We start from the raw sequence: 21,112 nt of genomic DNA on the forward strand, positions 1-21,112 counted from the left end.
AACTCTTGTTGATCGAAGAACTTCCGTCGAATGTCTTCGAATTTTCTGATTGTTCGAGCTTGACATCTTCGGAATTCTTGGTGAAATAAAATATTGAATGTTTCGTATGAAACGTTTTCGAACGTGAGGTGACGATAAGTCATCTTGAAAGTGCATTTAAATCATTTTATACCTCGTAGTCTGTACTATTGCACGGAATAGTACCAAACTGCTCGGTGACATAAGGCTCCTTGGTTTTCGTCAATAAATACTACATTCCAAAATGGGTGATGAACTACCGTCGGAATATGACATTATTGTCATTGGAACAGGTAAGAAAACGTTTATTTTTCTCTCATGTAAGAATATTGGGCTATCTGTCACCGTGGCGAGTCATCCATAAAAGGATGAGGTAAACGTCACCCACTCCGTAGAATATACCGCTTAAGTTTTATTTATTACTTTCTGTTGGCATATTTTCATTTTATCCACACTAATTTAAAAATGTAGACTAACAGTTTAATTATTATCGTTAAATTTCTGTTGATTCATTATTCTCCAGGTTTTGATTACCCGATAAGGTTTTCTGTTACTTATTCAATTCTTTCCATCAGGAATGACAGAATCCATCGTTGCGGCTGCCGCAAGTCGAATTGGAAAAAGAGTCCTTCACCTTGACAGGTATGTCTTGGGTTAAATGAAGATAATTATACGTATGATTTTCCTATGAATAATTCCCAATTGATGTTTTTCTTGCTTCCCTGGATTTCAGCAATGAATATTACGGAGGACTTTGGGCATCTTTCAATTTCGAGGGACTTCAAAATTGGATCGAAGAATGCCGTCAGCTTGGAGGAGCAACCTGTGATGTACCGATAGAGCAATTCAATAGCTTGCTGAAGGAAGGAGAGTCAATAATCAAAGCAAATAATCAACTTTCTACTGTGTTTAACGTCGATGAGAAGTGGTATATTGTCAAGTAAGTACATGAAGCTTCGGCGAATGCTTTTGGTGTATTTTGAGTGGAGACACGGATTTCTATGTAACTCGATGTTTGTGTTGTTCCGCAGTGACTCGTCAGAACTGAGTGAGCAAGATACAAAAGACACCCAGACGGATGGGGCAAAAGAATCGGGCGAAGAAGCAAAATCAGAAGAGGCACCAGCTGAGGGTGCGACCGCAGAAGAGGGAGAGAATGCGGAGCAGGCCGAAGAGCACAAGAAAACCGACAAAAGGCACAAGTCGTGGAGTCAGACGGAAGTGAAGAAAAATTATCGAAAATTCAACATCGACCTGGCACCAAAGGTACAGTAATGACTTTCACCAGCTTAATTTCCCAATCATTCAAGGAACTCATGGGTGGAGCTGACCTTCGATGTTTGAGATCACCAGATCTCAAAAATCGAAGATTGGAATCTTAATTAATTGGAATGTTACAATCTTAAGATTGGAATCCTTCAACCCTCCATTTCTACTATTCCATAGCTATTTCCTTTGATACAGTCATGTCCATTTCCTTGTGTCTTAAACTAACTACTAAGTTCTTATCTCTAGACCTTCCTTCGGGGACATTTTCTTATATTTTCCCACCATGGAGTGTATTCCTCATGTAATAGCTGTGTTTGGTGACATGGCCTGTCCACCAAATCCCTCTGTGGCGTGTGGCTCTCCACAGTTAAAGTTTTCTCGGATATTTCACAATTACTTATACCACTTCTTTTTTACAGAGCACTACCCGTGTTTTGATGAATTATCATTATTGGCGCTTGATGATAATGATAATTCATTGAAACCCGGGTCGTGTTCTGTAAAAAAGAAGTGGTATAAGTAATTGTGTGATATCCAAGAAAACTTATAATGGAATATCACAAAGTTAATCATGAGTTAGTGATTTTTTTTCTCCACAGTTTCCTTTCTTTTCTCCTGAGGTATACCTCAGTGTTTCTCACCCTATCTATCCATTTGATTAAGGCCTGCATTTCTAGTTGTCAAAAGTCTCTTATCTATAGAGTACCAAAGACCCAACAACTGTTTACTCATTATTCTTCCATGCCTCATTATAATGGTCTTGGAGCATAGCAGCAGACTCTGTGTCCTGAAAGGTCTTTTAGTTTTGGCTGTATGATACTCTGTCTGTTGTGATTCTTACATCCTTGGTAATCATGTTCCCAAGGTAGGTGGTTGATTCAACTTGTTCCATTATCTCTCCTTAGAAGGTGGATAGTGACCTCTTCTTTCTCTCTCCTATGTGAAAATTTCTGGCTTGATCTTTCTATTCTGGGCCCCTGTGACGTCACGTGGAGTGGCATCGCATGGGCGCCAATCTGGCCTTTTTCAAATGAGGTTAAAATTGACCATTAACATTCGTGTGAACGGGGATTTCTGAAACCAAATAATTAGTATATTATGAATACACTTGTGGGTAATGAATCACAATAAATGTCTTTCGTTTCCTTTGATGAAGGAAACTACCCTATTCTTGTGGGTACATGGTTTCATCCACAAATCTCAAAAAGCCTCAGCTTAAATTGTTGACATTGGCATTTTTTTCACATAGCCAAGGAGGCATTTGCTCATTACCAGGAGTTTCATGGTGGCGGAACCCACTGGAACACCGTTCCGGCACTGGTTATCAAATGACATTATAGTCTAGTTACACTTTTATCAATTTTTTTGCATCATAATTTCTAATATTTACATTTGTAACCAAAACAAAGAAATGTTATATAATGTAAATGGTATGTAACTGGTAATTGAAAAAACTGTAATATTTCATTCTAAAGAAAGTTAAGGAAAGTGCGTTCCGGCACTGTTAATTTTGCCATAACGTCACTGCTCATTACCTTAGCGTAAGGAAACTAACTGTAATGCTGATCTGTGCCAGCAAAATGAATGATTTACACATTTAGTTTCACTCAATAATTCTAGTTTTATTATTCATGCTGACGTGGCCTGAAATTTTGTATGAGCCAGCCTTTCGTACAACACTTGCAAATGTGTGGTTTTTGTGTGACTCTTTTATTTAGTGAGTTTCCCACCCTAATATTCCATTCTGCTTCTGGCAAACCTCCTCATGGCTCTTTGGATTGGCTACCCATATTCCTCATCCCATCTTGGAGATGTCTTCAGACTGACATTTATTGTGGAGTAGATTTTTTCTGATTTGTTTACAGCCATGCAGTTTTATGCGACTTGTGCTATTTTTGTGTCCTCCCAAGATTACCATTAACACCCTTTTACAGGACAATGCAAGTTCATACCAATCCTTCCTTCTTTCGTGTAAGTAGTCCCTGAGAAATTTAAGGAATGGCCAGGATCAGACCGGTCATAGTCAGCCACTGCTGACAGCCTGAACTAGACCTGCATAGGGACAGAATAAATTTGTTGGTGGTGGCATCCGATGGTGTATAGAGAGGGAATTGGTCATTAACGATTAAAATTCACTTCCAAGAATTAAGAATTGCAAAACTAATATTAAATATTGAGCCTGCATCCTTTTACTGAGCCAACTGCAATTCGAGAAAAACTGTCGTCTGAAGGAGAATGGATTTGTAAGATTTACTCCTTCACATGCATCACCCTGCCAAAACCTACTCAAGCAAATCCGTTTTCATTGATGGCCTATTTTTGCTCATTTCTGCTTGGGGGAAATAAATATAGGATTGTGGAGGTAGTGAAGAAGAAAAAGAGTAGGAATTAGCGAACCTACAGCACACGTGAAATTGAGTAGAAGATCAGCAGGCCTGGTATTCTGCGGAAGGTTACTTAATAGAAGGTTATCTAGAATTTTGTAAACCTGAGTATTTTATGTCATGCTAGTGGAGTATTTGCTTGAGTGATTAACAAGACTGGAATGTTATTAATTCCGAAAATTCTGTCTAAATCTCTGTACCAGCTGTAATTGATGCTTGTTTTTTGCGGGTGACACCTATAAAAGTTATCACCGTGGCTAGTCCCGGCATACTCAAATCAGTCAAGAGCGAACACCTCTTAGCATTCAAAGTTCGGGCTTTGCTCTCCGGCTGTGGCGCTGTGCGCACGACTTGGGCTGCTAGTCGCATAATATGCTCATAAGTCCAGACCACTTTGTCTGGTATAGTCCTCAAATTTCCACAGAGGAGAATGACATCTCTATAGCTCGGTGGCGAAAGCACTCGACCGGAAATCGGGAGATCTGGGTTCGAATCCCAGTCAAGGCAAATGATTTTTTATGTAGATGATCTGTAGATTTTTTGCACAATTTATGCATTGCATTGACTCTGTAAAGTTATTACAGTGGCTAGTCCAGGTATACTTAAATTAAAAAATTAATTTTTAATGTTCATTATTGCCACATCAATATTATTTAGGGGAAAATACCCGGAGACATTGGCTCGCACGCAGGGGACTCTGATGGCCGAACATTGAGATGTCGTATCTGAATTTGATTCAGCTGAGTGAATGAATAACTGTTGCATGCATAAAGAGGTGGAAGGTCAATGAAATCAGTCTTCAATTTATTTTAATATGCTGATCTGACTGTACTTGACAAGTATTTGTGTATGTATTGATTTCAGCCGAAATTAATTTTTAACCCTTAACCAGCGACGTGCAATTCTTGTTACACTACCAGTGACATGCGGTCTGGGAGACCGCAATAAATCAAAAATTCCTAAAATATTGCTACGCCATTTTTATTGTTTTGTTTAATTTTTCTTTGAATGCTCAACTATTTTAAAACTTATATTAAAATTTTTACACTCCCAATACGAACCAATTTGTCATAAAAATTGTGATTTGAAGCAGGATCAAAAAACTGATGCCAAAAACACTTGAGCTATAATTATTATAGTTATGTATCAATATTTCGCCAGATTCAAAAAAGGCCTTAAATGTTAAATTTGGAAGGCTGAGTAGTGAGTAGCTATGAAATTTATCCCACATATTCCTTTTCTTGATGCATTCTTAGTAAGTGACATGCGGTCTCTCAGACCGCTAATCGAGTTCAATTGCAAATTTACAGAAATTAATAAAAGGAACGTTAAATTTTAAGAGTGGGATGTCCTTGTTATGCAAAAATATGAAGCTAACGAGAATTATAGATATTTTGAAAATATTCATAATTTTAGAAACGCAGTGGTCTCTCAGACCGCACGTCACCGGTTAAAGGTTCTTGGAATCCATTTAGTTAAATATTGATAACATTAATTGCAATATGCATGAACAAAGTCAATAAATCATGCAAAGCACCTGTGCTCAAATGACTTGTATAGGATGATCACCTTTCTAAAGCTTCGACTTTAGGCTGCCAGGTGTTGGACACTTTGTTTGGATTGATGAATAACCACCAACTCTTTCATTGATGTTTTGCGAGCATAAGAATGAATGTTTTGCAGCCTTGAGGGTGTTTTAAACGGAAAGCTTCAGTTTCAGCTTGGCAAAGGCTTGTCTTATGTGTTCTGTCCAACAGTAGCCAATAACAACAATCCTTCCTGAAACTGGAGGACATTAGGGTGTGGTTCATATTTTTTTATTTTTTCAAGTCTAGATTCTTGGAAGCTCATCAAAATAAGATTTGGGTTATCTATTTGCTTGAAAAATCTGGCTGATTTTTTTTTTTATATTTAGAGGTCGCTCCAGAACACCAAGTGCAATTAAAATTAATTTTCTCAGCAGCTTATTTAAGTCATACCCTTTTTTAAATATGCCATCAAGATGGGTGCTCAATATTATGTACACGTGTATTTTGATTGGGAAATCATAAAGAGTCATTACCTACTCATTGAAAAATTCATTCTGTTTCTGTTATTCATAACAAGCGCTCATAGCCATACTGGCTACAATCGTATTGCTTTTGCTTATTACAATTTTAAAAGCTCACGCAAGACCTGAGAGAGTAATTTTCCTAGGTCAATACTTGCAGACAGTGAGTGATTCTCATAATTTCACCAATCAAAGAGAAATAACTGTTAAGTAGCTCCATGTATGCGTGAAAATGAGGTATTTGGAAAATGCATTGGCACATGCTGCTTCATAAAATTGACATGTCAGATGCCAACAATTGATGAAAGAACTTGCATATTTTGACAGGTGATTGTTACCAACTATAATTTTATATGCATTTGAAAGACTTATGCTTACTTCTCTGCATAGAATTACTTGAGATTAACACTTGAATGTGATCAAATTGCAACATTCCATTTTCTAGCAGTGTTAAGTTGAGATCAGGCTTGAAGTCTTCTGTAATTCCTTTAATCATCGAAACTTGGAACTGTAGTCATTGATTATTTTTCTATGAAAGCAATTCCTATAGAAATACATTAATGAAGACCAGACTTAGGAATAAGACTAGATTTCTGCTGACATAATGAATCCTAAGTGGTCGTAATTGTTTTTGTAAACATATGGGATACTGAAAAATGAGATCAGGGATAAGCTAAGAGAAACTAGTGACCATGAACCTTTTAATGAGCTTTATCTTGCAAGAAAACAGTATTTTGTAAAATTCAGTTAGTCATATCTAAAATAATAATAGTAATAATAATGATAATAATTGCACGCCTGAACAATTTAAAATCATTTAAATCTAGGATTTGTAGTTACCTGTGACCTATAGCCATAAGTACAAGAGCAGCATCATAGATTATTTGTCACATTGAGTAGCTCTTGCCTGGTGACAGTGTCATTGTGTATTTTCATCACGTTAATCCTTTCCTGCCAGTACGTACACTATGAAAACTTTTCTGTGCTAAGAGTAGCATAAGAATATTTGAAATATCTCTGTTATATAGTTTTGCCTTTCATTTCCCAGCCAGAACATAGAAATGAAGTTTACCCTGACTTTATTTTCAAATGTGCTTTAGTACATCCTCTTACGTGATTTCAAGCTGTTAACATGAACGTCTAAGATTGGACTTGTAAAAATCGCAGCTACATGTCCTCATAATTGGATGATCATCACATAAAATAGTTTATGTAAGCATCGTGTGTTCCTAGGCAAGCAAGACTCAAACTCAGACATCCATCAAGACATATATACAGTAAAACCTCCGTAAAACGAATTTGAGGGGACCGGGAAAATCATGACTTCGCTGTAGAGGGTTTCGTTGTATAGGGGTAACGAGCGGGTTGCGTCTTCGCAGGGGCACAAAGTGTTCCGTGTGCTTTACGATGCAAGTCGAGTAAATTTATCAATCTTGCTTCATTCGCCATTAAAACCTTCCCTAGAGTGATGATAAACAATTTTTTTTAAATTAATGTCAAAGGATCACGTCTTAAAGAGTGATCCATAATTTTCCTGAGTATCTAGTCGGCATTATTCTTTGAGTGTAATAATTGAAGTCGATATCAAATGGCAGTTTTGTGCAGCAAATTTGCCTGAAAGAGCAATATTGCCCAAAGACTTACGAAATAAAGTGCATTGTTGGCATCCTATTGAAATTCCGGTAAATATCTATGTTCGTGACCGGTATGTACTAATATCTATAAACGACGATGGAAGTTAGGTGGGGCGTGTTAGTTACCACGAGTAAAATCGTGGAAGTCGGCAATCGAAGTAACAATGGCAATCTCAGATGATAATGCATTCAGTATGACCGATACTCCTCTCAGGTATAACTTAATAGAAGCTGGACACGATCAGTATTCCGCTGGTACACCCATTCCTCGGTGCCAAAACGCAGTACTATCCTCGAGTAAGCCAGGATAATATTTGAATCCACGCTTTGTCGCCTTTCATCCAGTGTTTAGGAGAGACTAAAAATCTCCATACGGTTTCAACTTTAGCCCGAGAACCAAGTCCGAGACTTATACGCCCGAGTTACCTAAGGAGGGGGTGGTAAAAAGGTAGGGAAATGGAGGGGGTCGTCGCGACAAAGGAGCCCGCCGACGCCCTCGGGAGAGGATAGAATGGGAAGGTAAGGAAGGAAATCCCGGAACCGTCTTCAGTCATACGCTCAGCGAAACCAAGCTTACGCAATTACTTTACCCACTGATAGACAAAAAACAACAACTAAGTATTCCCCGAGTATAAGGACAGTTGGAATCGCTGGGAATTCATCCAGTTCACCTCTTCATACTTATTGTTAGTCAATTTTAAGCGAGGTTTGTGGTTTTTCAGTCCTTTACCGAACGTATTTCTCGTATGTGCCATTTGCAGGCCATAACTATTAAACTGGGATAATTAGTCACTAAAGCACTATCTAACCAATTCAATACGACTTACGTTAGCAATCAGTTACGTTACGTTAGCAGAGAATAAAAACACGTGAAAGAACCTGATCCCACTCCTTTTCGCGTCTTTTATGACACTTGAAGGACTTCTGCCCAAACCAGGCGAAGATCGATAATCTGAAAACTCTAGTTGCACTGAAAATATTTCATGCTAACAATTTGGAATGGAGATGTTTCCAGTTGGACACAGCAAGAAGTCTAACCCCACGCACGCACTGAAATGAGGAGGAAAGGAGTGGATTTACTACTAACCACTCCCAAACATTTCATACCAAAATGTCTATTATTCAATAACATTTCCCCTCTGAAAGGAAGAAGAACTACGCACTTAGGCGACTTTCTCTACAATGCTGCTGTTATCTCCCCTCCCCTTCCACGTTTCTTCGGGGAGCCATCCCTCTCCTCAGTGATTCCCCTTCCCCTAACCAAAATCTCATGCGTCTCCGACAGTGCGTGACCCTGTGGTCTGCCGCTCTTCAAGTAACCCAACTTATTTGACACACACCCAGAAGGAGGACAAAATTCATGTATTAGTAATCTGCCTTTCGATTTATCTCTCCTTCACTTACCTCCTCACAAATATAAATACAACATCGTCTACTGTCCTCGCTGTATATACAGACAGCTCTCTTGAGACTTACCTCAGCCGAAACATTCCATATTCTTTTCAAATGAGTACATTTTAGGAAGTTTAAACAAATTTCGAAAAAAATGGGTTTAAATAATATTTTTAATAAATAAGAGACGGTATCTGTTTTTAAGTTTTTTAATCCAAAATTATTCTATTTAAAATAGTTTTGCAAAGTTGTCTGCCTCATCCTTTTTCTCATTTCTTTACTGGCTGCTTGCTCAACCTGCCGCAGAATTTTCAAATTTTCTATTCCATCTTCTGAAGTAATAAAAACTCGCTCCAAAACATCTACTGCGTCCACCACTTCCTTCCAACTGGGGCGTACTACGCAATTGCTGGACTCTTCTCTCTCTTCATCGCTCACATCCTGCGTCTCTGTGATTATTTCAGGATCCTCATTCTTGCCAAAAACAGCGAGATCATCATCAATGTTTGCAAAGTCTTCGAAAGATACCCCTTCAATGTTTAGCAATTGTGCGACTTCGCCCCATTCCTCCCTCTCCTCCGGCTGTGGGTCGTCTTGGACGTCCATCTCTCCGGGAAAGCCTGCCCTCCTTAAGCAATTCGTGATTGCGCTCTTCTCTACTCCATCCCATGCAACACAGAGACGCTGAATGGCTTGCAGGATGTTCCACTTCAGTGACTTGATGTCTTCCGTGTTTCCTATTCTAGGTAGAAGATATTCAACCAGCTGCCTTCTATATGCCCTCTTCACGAGGGAAATAATCCCCTGATCGAGTGGTTGCACTTTGCTCGTGCAATTAGGGGGAAAATGTACGACTTTCACGTTTCTCAGTTTCATATCTGATGTTTTGTGAGCGGTGCAGCCGTCAAGGAAAAGAAGAATTTTTCTGTTTTTACCCCCCATGACTGCGTCAAGTGATGCGAGCCACTCTCTAAATAAAATTGCCGTCATCCACGCACTTTTGTTATTCCCATAACGGCATGGCAATTTTTTAACATGCTTGAAGCACCTCGGACTAGCAAATTTACCAATCACGAAAGGCTTCAACTTTTCTGACCCGTCACTGTTAGTGCAGAAAAGAACGGTCAATCTTTCTTTACTTCGTTTGCCCCCATGGCAAATTTCTCCCTTGGTAGCTAACGTGGAGTCCGGAAGGAGATTATAGAAGAAGCCAGACTCATCGGCGTTAAAAATGTCTTTGGGGTCATACCCAGCCAACAAGGAAGGCAAATTTTTCTTCCACTCCTCCACCACGGCCACGTCGACTGCTGCTTCCTCCCCACATACCCTGAGAGTCGTCAAATTCCACCGACGCTTAAATCTTGAGAGCCATCCATTAGAGGCGTGGAAATCATCTATTCCTAATTTTAGGGCTATTGTTTTCGCCCGGTCCTGTAGGATGGACCCAGATAACGGGATATTGGCACTTCTCACTTCCGTAAACCACTCAAATACTTTCCTGTCTAATTCGTCATTTTTGCATGACCGAGACCTCTTCCTTTCCGGACCAAATTTCTCAATACCATTTCCCATCTTGTGCCTGTTGGCAATAATTGTGGAAAGTGTGGATGCCGGAATGTTAAATCTCTCCGCAATTGCCGTTTTTTTCTCTCCAGTGTCGACCGATTCCAAAATTTGCAACTTCGTTTCAATGGAGAGTTGTCGGCGTTTTTTGGTGGTATTGGCCATTTTACTGTAAAGGAATAATTATAATAATAAGGAAGGAATAAAAATAACCGAAAAATACTCAATTTATAGAAAAATTAAGAAAGAATAATCTCAAAATATTTTCCAGTTCGTACCGTAGAAGCAAGTCCTGTTGTCACAATCAACTCGTGCAGCCGTTTCCACAGGTAATGACTAAAGCAGACTAGGACAGACTATTCCTATATTTTCTCAGCTCCTAATAATCAGTAAAGCGAACAGGGAATGAGTTCCAGACTTCAATTGTCCTCGCACACAGGAAAGATATTCGAGTCTGAAGAGTCGCATCTTTGTTACTACTGAATCCATTGCGATGAAGATAAAATAAGTTGAAGACTAGCCAAATTTTTTATATCATCAGTGATTCCTCGATAGATAAAAAATATTTGGTTTTGAGCAAAACGTAAAAGATGTCAAGTAACGTAAAAGATAAATTCTTTTACGTTACTTGACATTGCTTAGCGATGCCATCAGGTATGTACCATGCATGAAAATTTGGTTGGTCGGAGTTAGTGACTGGTCAAGTGGGGAACGGGTGCGCTGGAGGGACGTGGCGGGTTGGAAGGGGGGACGGGAAGAGGAAAGGTATGATGTGATAGGCAAGGCACCTCAGGCCATTCGTCATACCATGTCACTAGGAGAAAGGGTAGGGTAAAGGTACGGAGAGGTTTATTGCCAAAGGTGATGGGAATTTACGGAAGGGAATAGGATAAAGCGCTAGAACGTAATAATTAGCCGTGAAAGTGGAGATGCAGTTTTTGAGTACCAATATTTTGTTATCAAAAACGTAGTTAAAATGCTATATCTTGAAGGATTACTGATAATTTTATTCAAAATTGTGAAATAAATTGCCTTTAATTATTATACAATTGCAACAGATGAATTACTTTACGAGATGCAATACTTCAAAACATCAGTGATTTTAAAGGGCAAAATAATTTCATGACGTAATAGAAAAATTGGTAGAGAATCATCAAATAAAATGCTTTCAGTCTTACCTGTCTTCCGCAACGTATTCGCCCAATCCGTGTCACAAGTATTAAATTTCTTGGCGATCGGCGTGGAATCCAAATCAGCTTCGAAATTCTTCCAGTTGGACCAGATCCCCGTCGAATTATGGGCGTTCCATAAACACAATGAAGATGGTATCCTCACGCAATCGAGCAAATATATGTACGATCTCGAGCAAACGCACCACTTGCAGGTTAACAGACTACATCCATCAAGGAAAAGACGGTTATATATATATATATATATATATATTTGGTGGAGGGGATTCTCCAGATTTTCCTCTGGGATGGGGACAGAGTAGACAAAAATTTGCGCTCATTGGTTGAACACCAACCAATGAAGTTTTGAATACTTCGCCATAGTAAACATACATTGTCAACTCCGACGGTTCCCACCATAAGAAAAAGTAGGTACAAATAAAGCCAATGCTTCGCTCCCCGTTAGCTGAGAAGGGTGATAGAGGAGTGGATGAGTAATCAGTAGTTATCTTAGTTGACTATGGCCTTCACCGAGCAAGATCACATTACGTAGAAATCTTCTCAGGTTACCTTTCTGTACTGGGTTACAGCTGGCCGGCTGCCACTGTTACGCCCCCGCCCCTCTCGGTCCATTAGTCATCCGACCCGCTCTCACCCTCCAGCTACCTGGGGGGGAGGGGGAGAAAAAGGCAACTCCCCTCCCAACTTCGCTCGCAACAACTCCGAAGAGACATTTGATACGTAGAAAAAGGCAACTCCCCTCCCAACTTCGCTCGCAACAACTCCGAAGAGACATTTGATACGTACTTTCGGAACAGGGGTCGCAGAGTGAGTTGATACGAGACAAGCAGATGGTGGCGAGCCAGTTCTACATAGTATGACTTATCTGGGCCGTGTTACACTCTCACGCGTTTAGAAAATATGCATGTGAATCCAAGGGCTCGTTTGAGCTTGCGCCTTTTCCGATGTTGCCGTCGATACTATCTTCATTGCCTTAGCAGACACGTCAACGGCACCCTCCGCTGTAGTTCTATTTCCTGCTTATTACGTAAATATCTAAGGAAAAATTATAAAATGTAAAATACTGCGTTTATTCTCAATAATTCGTTCTAGAGGGGCACTTTTCCTGTTTTGGGCCCAAGTGTGGACTTCGTTGTACGGAGTTTTCGTAGTTAGAGAGGTTCGTTACGCGAGGTTTTTTTGCGTGCATTAACCATTGGAAGGAACCGGGACCGGGCCATTAACTTCGAAATAGAGGGGTTTTCTTAAAATTTCGTTGTATAGGGGTTCGTTGTATAGAGGTTTCACTGTACCATGTACTGCAAATTTTACATCCATGCCGTACTTCACAAAATTTTAATATGCACACAATCTACTTCCTATGTAGTATATGTTTTTAAAAAATTCTGAAAAATGAAGAAAATATATTTTTTTATATAGAGTTAGTATGGCTCTACCAACAGGGGTACCCAAGAGCATTAACTTTGCCAGATTATCGTTCTTACACATATTTGTGCTTGAGAACTCTCTGGTATGCTGAATGCTTCATGCATTAAACGTAAGATTTAAATTGTGTGCTTACATTTTTTTGGTTCATTTAAATGGCTACCAACTATGTTAAGATGTTCATCGGTGATTTACAACCGTTACGTATTTAGAATATGCTACCAATTAACGTACATATGTATTTGCTAACCAATGAATTGCAGATGACGTGAACGCATTGCTACTTGCACGAGGAAACAACTTGTCTAAGGAAAGTACTGATGATTAGTACAGACTCACTTTCTCTTTAACTCTGCTTATTTTGCTATGGTTTAGCCTCAATTAATCGTAAATGTTTATTTCTTAAAAATATTCCGCATTTTTTCTGCAAGTAAAGTTGAAGGTGGATTGTGGAATATGTAATTTGCTAGTCTAGAGCTTTGTTGATCCTCCTCAAACATTTTCTCCTATTTGTATAAATAGTTCCTAAAAAAGGTATCCTAAAACTTCACAAGAACACCTTAAGAGAAGTACGTATTTACATGAATCCCAATAATAATGAGGGTATAGGCTTCCCTCCCATCTACCCGAGAGGAGTACTCCTCACATGTATTCACTTGCACAGAAGAACTCAAGTGACATCTTGACAGCTTCAACCAATAACTGTGTTTTCATTCTTAACAGAAATTCATAATTTCCCTCCCACTTTACGGTTTTATAACTAGAGGTCCGTGAAAGTGTTTTTATTTTTTGCTAAAATTAGTCTTCAAAACCATGTGATTTCGGTGATGTAGAAAATCTTGGCGGTGTTATTATAATGCTACAATTTTAATATCAATATTTTAATCAATGATAGATGGATAAAATCAAAATCTGAATTTGAGGAACATCCCTTGTTAGTGGTTTTACTGGCAAAACAACTTTGTACAAATTGAGAATGCAGTCTTCAAGCATTTATTTGGAGTAAGTGAAATAAGGAAAGTTTATCGATAAGTAGATTATGCTTCTTTGAAACTTCCCATCCTACAGTGAATTATTTTGATCATTTATGTTGATGACAAAGTTGTAACTGTTCATGTTCAAAATCTATTATGCACATGGGTAAATTTGAGCTGTTTTGGTATCCAATGTTTTGCAAGTACATAATTGACATTCTACCATTGAGGCATACAAGGAATTGCTTCCTTAGTCCTTGCCAGGGGAAGGTTTTTGAGGGATTTGTGTAAGGCAATAGTGTGTGCCAGACCTATCAGCTGACCGATTCATCTTGCGAGAAACCAGCCATGTTAGGCTCTTAAATATTGTATTTCACAAAAACAGTTCCTTTGGTGTAAAAGTGGATTGAGTTTTTGTGCTAGCTGGCTGTAAATTTTATGTAGTACGAGCGTGCTGCGCCTGCTCCCAGCAGGCTTCCCTCACTCTTTTCAATGCAGGTCCACAGAGGGATAGGCGCGTTTCTAATTTTAAAATGTAGAGAAAAAAGGCAGGGTCTTATGTACAAATTTAATTGGAATGTTCATGTACAAATTGAGGTCAGAGGACCTCTTTAAACACAACATTGGAAGTAATTACTCTATCCTCTGTTAAACGCACATGATGACTCATACTTACGTATCAACAGGAGACTTGAATGTGGAATCAGCCGCATTTTGATAAAAGTTATTTAATGAATGCGAGATATTGTTGCAAATGAACAAATGTATCAGTTTGTGTGCCGTTAACGTCGGGAATATTTACCGTTTTTTTATTACATATTATTATTATTTAAAAACCAATTTTAGTAAACAATAGCAATATTTAGGAAGTAAGATATCCCTGATAAATTCTGTGCATTTTGGTACCTCATTTGTAGAGTTTGGTTGTGTATAAGTTGAGAAAAAGGTATCTATACAGTAGAAATAATATAAAGATTAGAAATATTATTGGAGAAAATTAATTATAATTGCATTTTATGCCCTTGAGCAACCTCTGGGTGTTAAGCATTTACCTGATTTTTAAACTATTTATTATTTCTCCCAACTTTTTTTGAGGGTGAAATCAAGCATTCAAAATATTAAAATTAATGGGCCTCTCCTTAGAATATATAGATATGTTTAAGAAACTTTGGACATGATTTTGGAGTGGGGTAAATAGCTTAAGTGGGGAACATGATAATAGACCATTGAGGTGAAAACCTTGTACGTAACATGTATTGCATTGGTCTCATTAGCAGTATCCCAAAACATTCGTGGTAAAACCTCCCTCCCTGATCATTGTGTGTGTTTGTTGTATTTCACAGCTTCTGTTTGCCAGGGGCTCCTTGGTAGAGCTGTTGATATCCTCGAACATTGCTCGATATGCAGAGTTCCGCAGTGTGTCTCGTGTGGTGACGTGGCTGCAGGAGGAGGGGGAAGGGCGCTTGGAGCCAGTCCCTTGCTCTCGTGCGGACGTGTTTGCCACCCGAAATGTCAGCGTCGTCGAGAAGCGCATGCTCATGAAGCTTCTCACCTCTTGCATGGAACGGGAGAACCATCCAGAAGAGTTCGAAGGTGATTGTGTGGCATTTTGTCTAGCCTCGTATCAATAGTTACTGCCGGCCTCGGTGGCGGTGGGGTAAAGTCCTCGCCTGCCAACCGTAGGTCGTGGGTTCGAATCCCGCCTGGGTAGGTGATCCCTATCCAGGGCATGGTTGTTTGTGTTGCACTTGGTTATTATTGGAAACCCTCGTTGTTAAAAGGTCATCATGTGCTGTTTATGGGGAAGTTGATAATAAATAAATAAACTATCTAATGGTTGAAGGACCAAGATTGGTCACCTATATAAGATCCTATGATCCTATGGTGATCCTATTGACGGATAGTACATATGTATTTTTATCGTTTAGTGTACATATTTTGCTCAAAATCATTTTTTAATTGGGGTCATGTCACCTTTAGCTGCTTTGTAAAGCTTTGAAGATGCTTTATAAAGTAGCTACATTATGTGAAGATAATGCATTGAGAGAATGAATCAGTGCGGAGAGTTTTTTTTGTTTAACCCTTAGCTACACGTGCCCGGGTGGATAGCGCCAGTGCACGCTTGTGGCTTTTTTTGCCATACTTTAATGTTTTTGGTTTCCCTAAATATACATTAGAATTTTAGGTTATATTAGCGCATTTGGATAACTTCTTATAATTAAAAGCTCTTTAAGTATTTTTATCTTTCATTTATGAACAAAAATAAAGTACATTAATATGCAAATTCTTGATAAATACAACAGACTCCCGATTATCCGGCTGCGGTATATCCGTGCATGATTTTCACTCGCACAATTTTTCTGCGATCTTTATAAAAAACAAAATCGGGCTCAAAATCACCGGAATTACTGCATTTGAATGCTAGGATACACTGGGCTTAATATTTCCATTAGAATCCTTTTCGTGAAATGGAAGCAACGCACACTAGCTTCATTCACCTTAGCTCCGTGTTCCTATTTTCCAAGCCTCGTAGTGCACAATCACACTCCGTGATTACGGATACACATCCCCCAGCAGTTGCAACCTGTGCAAGATGCGACTACGTGGCGTGGTGCCTGGAAGTGTTGTTTCCGACGTCGCACAGTGATTTTCAAGCATTCGTGCATACCAATTATCTGTACCCGCGATCACGCAGCCCAGATGCATGGTTTTCGAAATCATTTCTTATAAGAAGCCGTAATAAAATGAGTACAGTCGGATCCGGATTTAACGTCTTCGCATTTAACGTTTTTCCGCATTTAGTGTTTTTTTTTTTGGGTCCCGATTCATTCCCTATTAGGACAATGTAAAAATTATCCGTATTTAGTGTTTCCGCATTTTGCGTTTTTCCGCATTTATGGTCGTATATCTGCATATATAATAAGTTATTGTTTGTCTTATGTAAATTATGAACATTACAGGACATTAAAGTGAAAGTTATCCGTGTTTTCCGGTTATTCGTGCCGCCGCTCCCCATCATTATACCATTTTTCCGAACTGACGGCGGCTGGGTGGAAAATAGAAACTAGCCAATGAGAAGCGCTGCCCCTTCCACCTCTCTGTTCCCCTCTATCCCCTTCCCTTTTCCCCTCCGCTCCCCTCCATATGGCTGATCGGCGTTGCCAGCCTTGGGAATAACGGTACTTGTGGGGGCGGCAGAACGAGCACTGTGCGATCTCCAAAGATTCGGCTTGGCAACACTGCTAGCTGGAGAGCGATGTGCACTGCATGGAGTTGGAGAGAGACTGCGGGCTCTTCCACACTTTCTCCTGTCGCTCTTCTGTGATAGGCTAGAAGAGTGGGTGGGTTTCGAGCACGCTCAAGGTCAGCCGCCGTCAGTTCAGAAAAATGGTATAGCCCGGATAATCGGGAGTGTGCTGTACTTTGAACAATTTTTCTTAAGGAATTGCAAATGATAATGTTCTTGGTCGAGGAAATAGTACAGAATAGTAAGTAACACCAAAGTGTGCCACTAGCAAACCATATGCAGTAAACGCACTATTTTGAATTTTTGAGAAATGTGGCAAAACCCTCAAGAAAAAGTGTGTAACCAAGGGTTAAACGTATCTTTCCTCTCTATCTACCCGATTCTTTAAATGAGTTTTAATTACTCATCCGAGTGAGTGACCCAATTAATTTTCTTTTCCTCTCTGTGCAACTTTCAGAATTTGAAACGAAGACATTCTTGGAGTTTTTGAAGGCCAAGAAGCTAACGCCCAATCTCATCCATTATGTGCTCTATGCTATCTGTATGGGCACGGATTCGACATCGTTCAATGATGGTTTGGTGAGGACGCACCGTTTCCTGTACAGCCTTGGGCGTTACGGAAACACTCCCTTCCTCTGGCCCATGTATGGCAGCGGCGAGTTGCCTCAGTGCTTCTGCAGGTCAGTGCAATTAATCCAAGGAAGTCTCTGTTCTTGGATCGAGTGTGTACATTTAGGTATTAATATAATCCAATTGATCATAAACTGCCAAATTTCTCCTTTACCTTGACTAAAACTGACTAAAAATCTGCAGACTTAACCGTTTTACTGCCAGCCCATTTCAGCTGGGATGTATTAAGACTGCCAAGGCTATTTGCCGGAATTAGCAACACTTCAGATTTAAAAAATTTTCAGCTACTTAATTTTATTTAATATGTCTAGATTTATTTCCATATTCTTAAGATATATTTATATCTTATGACCACAGATAGATTATGGGGGTTTACATAAATTACAGCCGTTGAAAAGGCCACAATCACGAAAAAAAAGTGAAATAATTCGGGCCGATAAATCGGCCCCTGGCAGTTTTCGCTCAATCAGCGAAAGAACCAACTATTTTTAAAACTATATAAAGAGCAATAATGTATAGCGTAGTGTATATCCACCTACATGCCGTTCCTTATTCGTGGAACTTCGTAATAAAGTTCTTTTTGTAGCCGGCAGGACCGGGAATTAAGTTTTTAATTTCGTGATAACGTTTCTTTTACTGTAGATTGGATAGGCCGTTTCGTCAGGATCAACGATTTGCTTCGTAATAGTGAGAACTTCGTAATAACGCTTTTCATATTAACAAGAGTCTTACTTTAGAGACATACGGAGAAGGGTAAGCAGTCGAAATTGTTTTGAGCAAGACAGTTGTGTTCAAAGAAGTCATCTCTGGAAGAGAAAAAGATATAAAATTGGTAGGTTGGTGTTGTAAGTGATGTGAGGATTGTTACCCACCATTTGTGGCAGTACAAATGAAAGAAAATTCATAAATATTGTGGATAATGGGGACAATGAAAGAACAGACATGATTTTATTGTGTGCATAGGACTTTGTGACATATGTTGTGTACAGTAGTCAGATGCCACCTTTATGTTGAATCTTTTGCTCTCTTTAAAGTATTTTCATTTCACTTTTGTATGGGCTTGTTCAGCAATTTTCTTTTCTTGCCGATTGTAGTAGGGTTTGAGAATTTAAGAGGCCTGTGTATTTCTGTTAGTCTGTCATGTACTTCCCAGGCTATTCATGGCAAAAAAATCGACAGCCTTATCCCTTTTGCAGATGAGTTGGTGACATCATGAGCTTGTGCCAAGCAGGTAGCAGCTACTCGCAATGTTATTGCATCGGGCTTGCATTGTTCATTTTTGTTCATACGGTTGTGAGTGATTCTTTCCTTCTATGATGGTTTTTCCCTAAATTAGGACCTTAGATGTCATTAAAATGATGTCACCAGCTCAGGAAAAATAGGCAGCTACTTCTACATTTTCTAGTTCTAAATTTATGAGATAATTTCTTAATTAGGAGCATTTTTTTTGTTCATCTCAACTTATTTTTTCCCTCCATAAACTGAATTATTTTGATGAATTCCAATTTCTAGATTGAATCAACAATGCCGAATTCATTTTAAAGCATTCTTAACATTCTGTCTTCTTGTGCCAGGTGTATCTGATCACGCTTTTGCTTGCAGGCTGTGTGCTGTGTTTGGCGGTGTTTATCACTTGAAGAGGTCTGCTGAGGCTGTTTTGGTTGGGTCTGATTCCAAGTGTAAAGGAGTGATATCCGCTGGCAAGAGGCTTGAAACGGAGAACTTGGTTCTTGGCATGGAGTATGCTCCGCCACAATACCTGGCATCTGCACCCAAGGGAGGCCTCTCTCGTGGCATATTCATAACCGACAGGTCAGTTATTCCTTAGCTGCTGTGGCCCAATGGAAGTTAATGACCAATTATGTATAGAGATACGTGAAAATCACACTTTCATTTTTATTTTATCGCACTTTCAATAACAGTTTATAGAAATGAAGCAGAAATTAGGAAAGGGAAGTCCCATCTTACCTTTTTGTTTCGCCTACCTCCGCAGTCCGAAATGTGTCCTTCTTGCCTGAGCTTCTGGCAAGAGAATGCGAATTCTGAAAGGACTCTGTCCCTTAAACTTGTAAAGCTCCCTCTGCTCGCTCATGAACAAAAGATCCACTAAAACTAGGGCAGGCGGGGAAAGGGGGGAATTTAAAACTTACGAGAATGGATAATGAAGAGAGAGGTCTGTTCCAACTGAAACAGAAATGTTTCCTCAATTTTCATTTTCACTGCTCTGTGGAGGCAGTCTGCCCTCTCCAAGGGTATCACCAAACCCCTGCCTGTCTGCTCAGCCGTGTGCACGGGCCTCATGTAATTCATTGTTTACTCTCTTGTGAGCTAATCTTTTATTCAATGAAAGGTTATCCGTGAGCAACTAAATGAATGGGAAATCTCATGGCATTGACAGTGCTTGGAGAGTGGTGGCAGATCTGCATTTTCTTGTTATTAACTTACATAAGAATGTTGAATGGACGAGAATTTTTATTATTGCAACGTTCCCGTCCATGTACCAATTGTTTTTATTTAACTGCAGCTTTGGGTCAGAGTGAATGGCCATATTTTTCCAACTTTGTTAGTGAGTTAGTGACTTAAGATTTCTTCTCCAGGTCAATTCTTCCCTCTGAGAAGGAGGAGCTCACTTTGTTGCAGTTTCCTCCTCACGAGGGACATCCAGAACCTGTGACAATTATTGAACTGGGCTCTGCTACTAGTGCCTGTCCTCCCGGATTATGTAAGTACATGCAAGGAGAGGTACTGCTGCATCTAGCTTTATTGCTTTACAGTAGTATTTTTCAAATCTCAAATTGCTCTAATGCAGACCTAACACTGACTCACTTACCGTTACATATTTTAAAACCAGGTGACTTTTCTATTTTAAAATAAATACTCTCATTTTTTGTGAATATCAGTGTATCAGTCAACAATATCCATCCTCCTCAGCTGTAAACAGTCACCTTTGCTCTTGAAGTTGGTGTTAGTGCCACAGTTCACTGATTGGGTTCCACTGTGATTGTTCCACTGATGTCAATGGGCCACTGGTAAGGATGTCATTGTGTTTGTGTTGTTGCATGCTGGTGAGCTCACAAGCAAACAAAGGGCGTTACTCATCTTTTAAACGAATTTGGCTGGGAGCCACCAGAGACATGGAGGCTATGTGCTAGGCTTTGATTGCTTGAGCAATTAAGAATGGAGATTTTTCAGAGTACTTGGAAAACATCATCGTAGAGCATCACTGTATTTCTAGGTGTAGCAGAAAGATATTTCTTGCCGAACATTCGTATAGAAATTTGTTTATCCACTGGACATCGTAAGACTAATAAACGCTGGGTGGAGCGTGTACTTCTT

General features: G+C 39.4%; 2 protein-coding genes across 2 annotated transcripts in view; one reads left to right on the forward strand and one right to left on the reverse strand.

Moving 5' to 3' along the window:
* Nucleotides 1-29: 29 nt before the first annotated feature.
* Nucleotides 30-21,112, forward strand: part of LOC124162034 (rab proteins geranylgeranyltransferase component A) — a 33,872-nt gene continuing 12,789 nt past the window's right edge. Inside the window, exons 1-8 of the mRNA XM_046538364.1 lie at nucleotides 30-311; nucleotides 594-660; nucleotides 752-958; nucleotides 1,050-1,284; nucleotides 15,243-15,492; nucleotides 17,604-17,826; nucleotides 19,379-19,588; nucleotides 20,374-20,498. Of these exons, the coding sequence (XP_046394320.1) occupies nucleotides 263-311; nucleotides 594-660; nucleotides 752-958; nucleotides 1,050-1,284; nucleotides 15,243-15,492; nucleotides 17,604-17,826; nucleotides 19,379-19,588; nucleotides 20,374-20,498 (1,366 nt within the window). The 5' untranslated portion in view covers nucleotides 30-262. The remainder of the gene's footprint in view (nucleotides 312-593; nucleotides 661-751; nucleotides 959-1,049; nucleotides 1,285-15,242; nucleotides 15,493-17,603; nucleotides 17,827-19,378; nucleotides 19,589-20,373; nucleotides 20,499-21,112) is intronic.
* Nucleotides 8,952-11,233, reverse strand: LOC124162035 (tigger transposable element-derived protein 6-like). The gene is made up of 2 exons (XM_046538365.1): nucleotides 10,589-11,233; nucleotides 8,952-10,479 (listed from the first exon to the last, which is right to left on the reverse strand). The coding sequence occupies exon 2, from the start codon at nucleotides 10,473-10,475 to the stop codon at nucleotides 8,973-8,975; it is 1,503 nt and encodes a 500-aa protein (XP_046394321.1). The 5' UTR covers nucleotides 10,476-10,479; nucleotides 10,589-11,233; the 3' UTR covers nucleotides 8,952-8,972.

The sequence above is a fragment of the Ischnura elegans genome, chromosome 7 (assembly GCF_921293095.1).
Source record: "Ischnura elegans chromosome 7, ioIscEleg1.1, whole genome shotgun sequence".
Lineage (NCBI taxonomy): Eukaryota > Metazoa > Arthropoda > Insecta > Odonata > Coenagrionidae > Ischnura > Ischnura elegans.